This window comes from Oncorhynchus nerka, linkage group LG14 (genome assembly GCF_034236695.1).
Source record: "Oncorhynchus nerka isolate Pitt River linkage group LG14, Oner_Uvic_2.0, whole genome shotgun sequence".
Classification (NCBI taxonomy): Eukaryota; Metazoa; Chordata; class Actinopteri; order Salmoniformes; family Salmonidae; genus Oncorhynchus; species Oncorhynchus nerka.
Genome location: NC_088409.1, coordinates 74,000,732 through 74,012,968, shown reverse-complemented (window position 1 = coordinate 74,012,968; position 12,237 = coordinate 74,000,732). Strand labels below are relative to the sequence as shown.

The following is a 12,237-nucleotide window of genomic DNA, read 5'->3' as shown; positions in this document are numbered from 1 at the left end:
CCGGGAAGTAACATTCAATGTGCAGAACAAAACAGAGAAAGCTTTTGTGTGTGACTTGGCACACTCTTTGGCACCCCCCATTCTAGGGTTCTGGGCTAGGCTGCCAAAGGTTCTGCCTGTTGACCCTGAGGTCAATGTTGAGCCATGTATCTAGAATAGAGTGCAGTGATCTCCACTCCCTCAGAGAGATTAACACAGAGATTAAGGAGAAATGGAGTGAGGGAACGCTGCGCTGGTCCAATAACAGACTGAGCACACAGTCCAGTGACTAACATGGATGCCTCCAGGACAGCATGAGTTGAAAACCCAATGCCCTGCTGAACTCAACTATTACTACAAGTATTACTACAACTATTACTACACTGTTATCACTGTCTCCATGCCTGGCCTCGCTGGCAATGAGCGACACTTACAATTATACAACTTTTTTTTTTAAATTAAAAAGTATTTTTCAAACTGGTTGAGCAGGATGCAGCCTGTAAAGCTCGGGAGGCAGTAGGTTTTAATACCTGTCGTTTTCTAACCACCACACTGCAGTGCTTGAGCGCTCTCCCAACATAATCATAATATGCAGATGTATTTTTCAATTTAAGTAGGCTTTCAGTCAATTAACGTGTGCAATGCAAAGCTGTTCCCCAACAGACAACTGTACAGAAAAGATAATGAATTTACTATCAACTTTCATAAGATGTGATTAAATCCTCAAGAGGCTGTATTCCACTAAGTATGTAATAAGCATTTCTGTGCAGGGATTTTGGCGAGATTACAGTTAGCATAAAATGGTAAGTGTACTACATACAGTAAATATGCAAATGTGGGCACATGAAAAATGATAATATAAGTATGCTTTTGACCCATTATTATAAAACGTGCCATTGTCACAAAAATCCATGGGAGAAATTGCATACATTCAAATGTCATTCAAGCACTTTGAGAAAATTGCATACTTCAGCCACTCTTCCCCTCACAATTACAAGACAAAATTGCTTATTTAAGTTCACTGTCTACTGCTGACAAATGTTCCCTTTTTTTAAAGGCTTGAAAACACAGGGAGTATTATAAAACTAAAATTAATACATTTTATACACAGAGTGGGGTAGCAAACATGACTTGTTTAAAAAGGTTACGTTCTGGTAAGATTATTACGTTCTTCAGAAACAAAGGAGAGAAGTTGAACACTTGTATTTACTTTTCAAATCAATAAATTGTTAGAACTGTCACCTCACATCGAGTATTACCATTCACTTAGGTGTCCCTCGTTTATGAGCATTCATTCTCAGGTGTAACATATTTTCATTAGTTTTACTACAAATGACTCAATGGCCATTACATTTTCTCCTTCCATCATCACACGAGAGCAGCCATATATCAACATAAGTGCTTTAAACCATTTAGCCTGGCGCCATGCGTCTTTCACTAGTATCCCCTCCTGTCTGTCTGTACAGAACATATTCCAACATTGGTGCTTTTGAACAGGAGGTTTGCAGATTCCCCTGATAATGAGCTGATTTGCCTTCACTATCACCAGCAGCAGAAAGACATGATAACTTCACAGAAGCCTGTCGATAAGCAACATTTCAGCTGTATGACTCATATCATTCCAACAGAATGAATCCACGCAGCAAACATCTCCTGATTAAAGAGTCCGTTGGCTTGGAGAGCTCTTGGGCTGGATCCTCACACTTTGAATAGTCAAATGTAAAACCTGCCCTAGAACATTCCGTACGTACAGAACAACAGCCTCTCAACAGTCCACACGGACAAAAGAACAAGCAACAGCAACATTCTGTGTGGGGATCACAATATGAGACAACACTCTATGAAGCATGGACATCAATAACAAATGTATATGAGAACCCGGAAAAGTACTGTCTGGTGCCAAAGGGTGACAAAGCGATCCAATTACTGGCGGGGCCATCTGGAGACATTACTGTCTGGGTAAATGTGCATGTAATGGCAGACAGGGGTAGTGATGCTCTCCACTGTGATGCATTGCCTGTGTCAGATCTGTTTATAGGCAAACACACAATGGCAAGGTCTAGAGCATGGGACAGGTAATCCAGAGAATTCCTCAGAGAGAGAGGGGGAATGCCATACCCATTCATCCATACAACACATAAACTAATATGACCAGCCAATTGTTATGCATTTTCCATTGTGAGAATCTCTTATTGCATAACCCGGAGAATTTAAATGAAATCACTATCATTACATTAGGAAAAGAGAAATCCTCTCCTCATTGTATCTACTGCAGGTGAGAATGTAAACACATTCATAATGGGTTATGGCACCTCCATTACTCACAATGAAACACCTGGAAGTTTATTTTACAACTGCTTCGCTCTCATATACTGGGGCTGGCACTTCGAATAATGCAGCATTTATTTGACACGGAACTATGCAGCTGAATTTGTTTGTGATTCCTTTAGAAAACACAATTCCTTCTCTCTAACATGAAAGGTGTTTCTAAAGCAAAAGACTCATCATTGTAGAACAGATTCTAGTGTTTCATTGCAAATTCCTGTGGTTCGTCTTAAGCTGTCTCACTGCTTAACACAGCGTTTCCCAAACTCGGTCCTGGGGACCCCAAAGAGTGCACATTTTGTTTTTGCCCTAACACTACAAAGCTAATTCAAATTATTAAATCTTTTCATATCAAATCAAATTGTATTTGTTACATTCACCAAATACAACAGGTGCTTACTTACAAACCAAGAATGTAGTTCAAGAAAAAGAGTTAAGAAAATATTTAATAAATAAACTAAATAAAAAAATGTAATAAAAAGTAACACAATAAAATAACAATAACGAGGCTATATACAGGGGGTACTGGTACAGAGTCAATGTGCGGGGGTACAGGTTAGTCGAGGTAATTTGTACATGTAGGTAGGGGTGAGATGACAATGCATAGATAAGCTTGATGATTAGTTTGATAAATAGGTGATTATTTGAACCAGCTATGTAGAGCTATGGCAAAAACCAAAACGTACACCCCTTGGGGTCCCAAGGACCGAGTTTGGGAAACCCTGGTTTAACAGCTCCGATGGGAGTAAAGTACTTTTCAGAATTCTCTGCAGGAACATGGGGCTACTTGACCTCTCAAGATGAGTCCCATTAGATAATTAGGTTCTCCATCTAAATGGTGCACAAGAGGCTTTTCACCTACCCACTAATGTCTGACAATGGAAGGGTTAGAATAGAGCTACTGCACAGTAGCAACTAGCTAATGAAACACCTCACAGTTTTACATGGCATTCATTATCAACGGCATCCACACTGTGACACATTTACTAGAGCATCATTTTACTTCATTGAAAGTGAAGTGGTTCAACATCTAAGATAATAGAGCCGGTGTGAAGAATTCTGAGTACTTAGATTTAATTTAAAAAATACACTGTACTGTATATACCTTCTATATAAACAGTAAATTGCAGTGGTCGTTCACAATGCAGTTTTATGAGGATCACGCCCTTAAGGCCAGAATCAACCAGTGACTGACCAGCAATGTCACGTTCGCTGGAATAATTATCGGACCAAGCTGCAGCGCAATATGGTTTCCACATATTATTTATTAGAAACGCACAAAACAACAAAGAAAGAATGAAACAAACAACGAACCGTAACAAATAGGTGCACAACACTAACTTAAAACAATATCCCATAAAACACAGGTGGAAAAAATGCTACTTAAATATGATCCCCAATTAGAGACAACGATAGCCAGCTGCCTCTAATTGGGAATCATACCAAACACCAACATAGAAAAACTAAACTAGAACCCCACATAGAAAATAATAACTAGAAAACCCCCCAGTCACGCCCTGACCTACTCTACCATAGAAAATAAGGGCTCTCTATGGTCAGTAAGTGACAAGTAAATATGTCTAGTTCTCAACCTCACCAGACACCTTTTAACATACTTTTATCATATGGTAAAAATAATCATTCAGATTTATGTTTAGAATATATAAAAGATGAACTAAAATGTATTGTTACAAATGATCACAAAAACCTTGGTTCTGGATTTTTCATGTACGCATCAGGTGAAGGAACTCCATACACCCAAGGCTAATACAAGGCTTTGAATTCCAGGCAGCGAGAGCTCCACAGCCAGATAAGTATCAGCATAAATACCACTCTCTTACAAAGTCCTTTACCACCTGGGATTTAGAGCCAGGAATCCAACGCATGAGAGGAAGCATGCATTTGAAACTGCCTGAGCAACATGTTTAGGACCTTGAAGAATACTTCAAAGCAACTAAGGAAGAGTACACCCTGCACTCTTGACATGTGAGTGGGCTGAAGAAAAAGGGTTGAATATGATATTCTGTATTTTTACGAGTTTGTATACCCTGGCATGCAAAAATGACAGGCGTTTTAATCTCCAGAAAGCAGAGATATGCAGTGACTGAGTGTCTGTCCCTTGTTGAAAGTGAGGCGCTCTCTGGGTTTGAATGAGAACTCCTGCAAGTTCATCTGAAGCAGCATGTAATCATAGATAGCTCCAGGCTCCGTAGTGTGCCGCCTTCTCAGAAGGATAGATGAGGGACATCAACAGTGTACAAAGAACTAGCTTTTATAAAGGCTAGAATGGGGGACTACTGAGGTCAAATGCAGACACAAAACACTTATGTTTGGATCCCTGGGGCAGGATACTTCATGGAGCTACACTAAATATGACATTGTGTTTTCATGGCTGAAAATTGCAAAATAAAGTTTGAATGAATAGAGACCAGTCACTATTGATGGACTGTTTCTGACCAAAAAGCGATTTAAAAGTGAATGGGAAAGTGAAAATTGCATGACATTTTATTGCCCAATGCTTCTTATTTCTGCTTCATCTTTTGGACAATGACATTGTCATCTCAATAGACCGCTCTGGATTGCAGAGAGATTCAAAAATAGGTGTGATACAATAGTACCACCGGCTTCAGCCCTGACTCCATGTAAATAGGTGGCAATATAATCACTTTATGGGTGTGTACATTTTGGCAGTTTCCCCACTGACCTTTAGTGGGTCTGGTTGAGTTCCTAGTGCTTGGGAGCTCACTTATTGAGAGCTAGTTCTGCTTTTTCTGCTTTTTCTCTTTTCAGATTCCATCAGGCAATGTGAGGAAAAGAAGACAAGATACCTTTTCTTCTATGAGTTCTGAGAACAAAGAGCTTGGGAACACCTCCCCTTCCTCTTCATGCACACAGCTAATGGTATAGCTAATGAACTATTCTAATTAAATGACACCTAGTAAAAAGCTTTCCAAGGAATATTTCAACTAAGATTGTTGTGTCATTCATTATGGGCCATGTCATTAGCGTTCATATGGAGCAGACCTACTTTCCCCCAGTAGGCTTGGATTGCCTTGCGCATATGAGAGGTGGGAGAACAGGGGGGAGATACTCAATGCCCTCCCAGGGGGGGGTGGGCTGTTCCATCTTCATGACAAAGAGAGGAGACGGCAGGAGAAGTCAGCATCAATACTGTCGGAAGGAGTCCGCAGGAACCCAGAGAAACCAGGGGGGATAATGTGAATAACAAAACAGAGAAACAACCTCACTTTTTTTGTCCCAAAACAGGGGCCAAGCCGTTTCCAGTGATCTGTAGGCTTTCCCCAAAACCAAAGATACCCTCATACATTTCAATGGGTGCATTTCAGCATAAGGGACTAGGGAGAGAGAGTGCTGTTGCACAGTCATCTCACTCCTGTTATTAAAGGCTTTCTCTAAAATGTAGTTACTCCCTCCATATAACAAATAAATATATTTTTTGTGTGTGAAAAGCAGGAGTGCTATGATGAAGAAAGATTGCTGAGAGATAATGGGGAGTAGAATATATATGCGGACTCGAAGGCTGGCATCTCCATTCAATGAAATACCAGGGTGTTCTGTGCCATTCTTCAACATTTTTACATTATAGCTTTCACGCAGGAATGTGTGACTGGAAATGTAATCTATATGTAAAACATGTCATATATCTTAAGCTGTCTAATAAAACCCAACCCAGGCCTTTATAACCTGTCTAACCAGTGACAATACAAGCAGAGTTGTGAGTTTTCTGGATAAGGGGAGGATTAAGGGGAAATCTCAATCATGACTGTTGAAACCGAACGTATCTCCCGCTCCTTTCTAAAACTGGGATGAGCTAATCATACTAGCTAGTGTAATTGAGACTCCCTTGGCTGTTTTACTGATACCCTCGTGTGTAAAACTGTCACAGGCAGACAAAATGTTTTTTTCACCAGTGAGTCATTGTTTGAGACTGATTACAATGGCCACACAAGCCCTTTCATTTTCCTTAAGCAAAGCTGTACATCTTGTAGCTGTGTGTGTCCAGTCACTGTGAATACTATTTTTTACATTGCGGAAATACACTGTTTTCTGTGTTGGCTTAAATGTTCTCATTGCTGCCTGACTATAGCTCTGTAGTGCTGAAACATTTTCTCACTACAGATAATGTCGGAGAATCCTGAGCTCTTAACAGAAAGTGGCGATACTTTTCTCTAAACTAAGTGAATACTGAGAATTGAACATTTCAGGGGAGAAATCAGAGATTGAACCAGAGTGAATGAATCTAGTATGCTAGATGTGTGTATATCACAGCCCATTCTCACTCATGTACACTCCTAGAAAAAAAAGGTGCTATCTACAACCTAAAAGGGTTCTTCGGCTGTCCCCATAAGAGATCTCTTTGAAGAAACCTTTTTGGTTCGAGGAAGAATCATTTTAGGTTCAATATAGAACCCTCTCCACAGAACCAAAAAAGGTTCTCTTATGAGGACAGCCGAAGAACCCTTTTGGAACCCCTTTTCCTAAAGTGTAGGGATGCGTTTTCATTCATAGAGCTGTATGCTCTCCCTCTCACCTGTGATATTAGCTGTATCGGGAAAGCTCCACTTCAAATAGATAGGTACATATTGGCCAGTTCACCAGCAGTTATCGTAATGATATGTAGACATAAAGACACTGAATTTTGGTCCTACTAACGACTGAGAACACACAGAGAGTAGGGCCATTGCAACCACTACAGGTCTCTCAGTAGGATCCTGGACCCTCCACCTAGTCAACTGTCTCTGTACACATTGTCCTCCCAGTTAAATAAAAACCACCTGCGGGCCAAATTCGGCCCACGGGCGGCCAGTTGGGGAACCCTGACCTATTGGCTAGCTCACCCTCATCCACAGCATTTGGGTAAAAGGATAGGTTCCATCTTTCACTCACCCCTTTTCTCGAGAGGCCTCAAAGTGGATTAAAACTAAATTAGTCTCTGTGACTCTAATCTGGATTAAATTATAAAGAGGCAGAGCCACAATAGTGCAGTAGGTTTACTAGAATTAATATGTCCTCCCACTCCCATATTGCCCAAAATATGATGCCCCTTATCGAAATATACAAGTTATTTTCTTTTCTAGTTTTCTAGCACTTCAATGATATAGTGGAAAGACTGAGAAAAGCAAGAGATACCCACAAAGAATGAGACCATTTAACGTTGCTCATTGCAATTTCCTATGACATACATAAACTGTCAGTTCAAACACAACACTGACTGTCCCACAGTGGCTTTGAAGGAAATGAAGAGCTGTCAGTGCGAGTTGAACATTTGCAAAGCTAGATAAAAGTGGTATGTTTATTGGGTATGATGTGTGATTAAGGCCATTTTCAGTAATGCATATCTAAATGAGGGGTAGGAAATGAATTCAGAAAAGGAGAGAAAGACACTCATAGGAATAAATATATAGTCCTGTATACCAAACTGTTGATGCTGTCATGCAATGCACAAATAACTCATTAAAAACATCCATATTTGCAGTATTATGATGTAGGATGGTGACATTTTCTGTAAAGATACTACAGGAATGATTTACAGATTGAAGACCCGTAAATGCAAGTGTAGAGCACACAAAATGATGATGTCATCCTGAGTGACGCCCGCTCTCCTCAGAGCTAAGTGTGGCATTTTCAGCATGGCAGTGGTACTTTATTTATATTCTAACATGTCACCTCCCTGTAACACTGTCATGGAACTTGTCATCAGCATTTACATTTTTATTATTTAACCTTTATTTAACTGTAGGACATCAAGTTAATAATGATATTACAATTGCATTATCTGATATCACTGTCTTGCCCCACCCACATACACTCTCCTTTGAAAATAGGATCTGGATCATAAACATCTACGATTAAGGATGAAGAGTTTCATGTTATTGTGCTTTCCGTCCATGAAACTACATTTTGCATGAAGGGCTACATTGTATAAGGAGTCAACGGGAGATAGAACAACCACAAACATCTAGACAAACCCGCCTCTAAACAAGCCGTGACGTGCACAGTCACACAAATTGACATGCGCAAAATCCCAAGTGCAAACTGAGAATGCAAATCGCTCCAGTCTTTCTCTACACCAATCAACTGAACATGTATCTATCATGTCAGGACAAAAACTGGTTACGGAGAGTGAGAAAGTGGATGAATATATTTCAATGAGGTTTCACTCAGACAATGAAACCTTGTGGTCCCCACGCGAACAGGGGCCAGATTAGACCATTAGCAAATGAAGAGCCCTACTTGCTGGACGAGTAATACCAGGTGTGACTGAGTGTTGTCTATTCCAGGGGGTAGGGCGAGAATGGGGGAGGGGTGGCGGGAAAGCAGGGAACAAAAAAACAAATGCACCTATGCAGACTATTTGTTCTAAAAGTCTTTCAGGGCCCTGTTTTTCCAGCACTATCTGGTCTAGGCTGAGGGTCACAGCTCTCAGTGTTTAAGTCGGAGGAACTGCGTTTAACCACCTCCGCTTCCCTCTAAAACAATGGAATCCGAATCACCTTTATTCACCAAGTACGTTTACACATACTCAGAATGTGACTTGGTGATATGGTGCTGCTAGTGATAGACAACCTTTAGAGCCAGAATACCGACAGTGGAGTTTAAACAAAGTTGACATATGGTACATTATATACAACTAGATAGATTGAGGATAAACATATAAGAGAATGTGCAGTCAGTAAACAAATATATGATGGGTATACAGTTGATATACAGTGGATGTACAGTATCAGTATGAATATATCTAAATGCAGAGCGATGAACAGAGTGCAATGCAGTATAGTGCAGTTATTTTGTGTACAGTTCAGAGATGGCTTGATCCTGTGTGCAGCATAGAGTGCATAGTCCTTTAGTCTCTATGGGCCCAATGGCCGGTTGGTGAGGGCCACAGCCAGGGGAAAGAAACTGTTCAGGTTGCGGGAGGTTTTGGTCATGATTGGCCTGAACATCTTGCCAGAGGAGAATTTTTGGAATAAAAGATCAACAGTGTATCTAATTACTGACTGATGGTGTCTATTCTGAAAACTACCTTCACAAACTGAGCACTTAGTTTATAACCTCCAATTCTACATTTACAAGGTGGCATGAGTGATAGATGAAATATGTGGTGTTTAGACTAAGGAATTTTGTGATTTGATGAAGATGAATAACTAGATGGTTGCCTAGTGCTTCTTAAAATGACACTGCATATGAAGTTGTAATGAGTAACAAGCACATTGAAAAGTCATCATCAACCCTCCATAGAACAAGCAAACAGACACACGGTTTCACCATTTATGGAGGACTGACGGCCAAACTGCCAGCATCATGTTAACTCATCAAATGTTGATGTGGGGGGCTATAAACCTAAATTACAGCCCCACCCTAAAGGCCTTCCAATTCCACTATTTTAAAACCAGCGGCAATTGGCAACAGAACGACAACACACAGTCCAACGAGAAAAACTGTTAACACGCGACATGCTATTATTATAGGGGAGGCTCTTTTTTCCAACCAGTTCAAGCAAAAACGCCTGAGAGCGGGTGACAGTGACAAGTGAGGCACACTGTAATTTACAATGACAGGCATGTCAAGTGACAGTGTCAGACAGAGGAGGACCTAAGTCAGATCACCCACCTCCCTTCCCAACCTGGTCGCAGAGCATTTCGTATTATTCTGTATGTAATTCCGAGACGCGCTATTTAGTATGATATGTTATGTTTGGTATGGTTACATAAGACAGATGGTTGCTTAAGACAGAAACAACGGGCAGTTGGTTGGTCGGGCATATAACGCAAACGTCTAGCAACCCAAAGGTTGTGTCTCATCACGGACAACTTACATTTTTTTGCTAATTAGCAACTTTTCAACTACTTACTACTTTGCAACAGCGTAGCATGTTAATTAACCCTTCCCCTAACCTTAACCCTTTTAGCTAATTATTCCCCTAAACCTAACCCCTCGGCGCATGTGACAAATAACATTTGATTTGATTTTGATTTAACCTAACTCCTAATCTTAAACCTAAACCCTAGCCTAGCTAGCGTAACCTAGCTGGAATTCGTAACAAATCATGCATTTTGCAAATTCGTAACATATTGAAAGTTTGACAATTCGTAACATATTATACTAATTGTATTTCGTAACATATCACATGAAATGGGTGATGGACATCCATAAATTAATACATACCATACGAAACATAACATATCATACTAAATGGAGTGTCTCTGATTTACATTTCATACTAAATGGCATGTCTCTGATTTACGTAAAAAATAATACGAAATGATCTGAGAACAGGTTTTTCCCTCTCCCAAAGGACTATTCAGAGCTCCACTGCAGATTGGTTAAATGTTGCGTCTGAATGCTTAAACACATGGTGCATACTTGTTGGATTGAAAAAAAAGCTTTCTTTAACGACATTTACAGAATGTAAAAAAGCCCAACTTTAATCTGCAAAGGCGTTCCTGCCTCGTTGGAAAACACTGGTAAGTGTGTGCGTTTGAGTGCGTAATGTATATGTTTCGGAATGAACAATTAACACACAAATTATTGTGAAAAGTCGATTTACTGTTGTAATTATTGAAATAAAATGAGAGGACAGCGCTCCCAAATTGAGAGCGCATGACTATCACCTGGCGAAACCTGCTCAACACTCCCACGAAGTGTGGCCAGTGGTTGTACACACTTAATGCGCTATACAATTTGTAGTTACGCAGTAGTTATGCTATGAGCAATAATGGTAGAGCGGCAAAATAACGTTCTAACCATGACTATAACTAGCTAAAACTCTGTATTCACAAACCGCAGTGTAAATCAAGATTGCTAATCGAATGACATGTATTTTCACTTCAGATGTATCGTCTACAAACTCATCATCACCATGCAATTCCCATGATGTGTTTATTAAAAATGTTGACAAAATGTATCAGTTTTCTTTTAAACAATGTAAGATATGATGCATGATAGGCTACATACAGTACCTTGGTAGACAAGCGCGACGAGGAGGGCACACAGACAGCCGGAAAAATGCATCCTGGCGAATGCCAGATATCCTTGCCCTGCTGTTCCTAAAGTTCGATAATATGTTTGTTATTATCGATCAGTTAACTTCTTTCCGTAAACTTCAGGGTTAAATGTTCACTAACTGTGTGCAGTTACTGCTGTATAACATGTGCTCTCTCACTTGCCTTGGCAAACAAATGTGGGAGCGCATCGAGTGAGCCACGACGGGAAACTCTGTAGGGTAGGATTTTACAGCAACTCCGCCCAGGATCTACCACAATCTTGTGGAACCCACTCCGCACTGCATTACCCGCACACACGCACACGCACGCACACACACACACACACACACACACACACAGACTAGCGGTTAGAGTGTTGGGCCAGTAACGAAAAAGTTGCTAGTTAGAATCTCTGAGCCAACAATTTGAAAAATCTGTTGATGTGCCCTTGAGCAAGGCACTTAACCCAAATTGCTTCAGGTTCGCTGTTGATAATGGCAGACCCTGTCCGTGACCCCACACTCAGAGGTTCTCAGGGAGACTGGGATATGCAAAGAACACATTTTGAAATTAATACACACTTGTACATGTGTGAAATAAGACAAATATATGCATACACAGTGGCCAGATGTCATTTCAACATCTAGTTTTGATTTACATTTGGTTGAGTTGTCAACTAATGTGAATTCAATGTGAAATCACCATGTCATTGGATTTAGGTTAAAAAACAAGAATTTCCCTTATCAATAAGTTTTCCACGTTGATTCAACATCATCACATTGAACGTTGATTCAACCAGTTTTTGCCCAGTGGGAAGGCTCAAGGTGGCTCTTCATAGTTTAAATTCATAACTGCAGCGCACTGTTATTTTACATTGCCTCTTTGCATTGTAAGAGATATATTGAATAAAATAACAGTGGAATTTACA

General features: G+C 40.3%; 1 protein-coding gene across 2 annotated transcripts in view; it reads right to left on the bottom strand.

The window, feature by feature from the left end:
* LOC115141865 (CD166 antigen homolog A-like) overlaps positions 1-11,553 on the bottom strand; it is a 58,707-nt gene extending 47,154 nt beyond the window's left edge. For both annotated transcript variants that reach the window (XM_029681176.2, XM_029681177.2), the window contains exon 1: positions 11,286-11,553. In XM_029681176.2, coding sequence (XP_029537036.2) covers positions 11,286-11,337 — 52 coding nt within the window. In that variant the 5' untranslated portion in view covers positions 11,338-11,553. The remainder of the gene's footprint in view (positions 1-11,285) is intronic.
* Between the last annotated feature and the right edge of the window lie 684 nt (positions 11,554-12,237).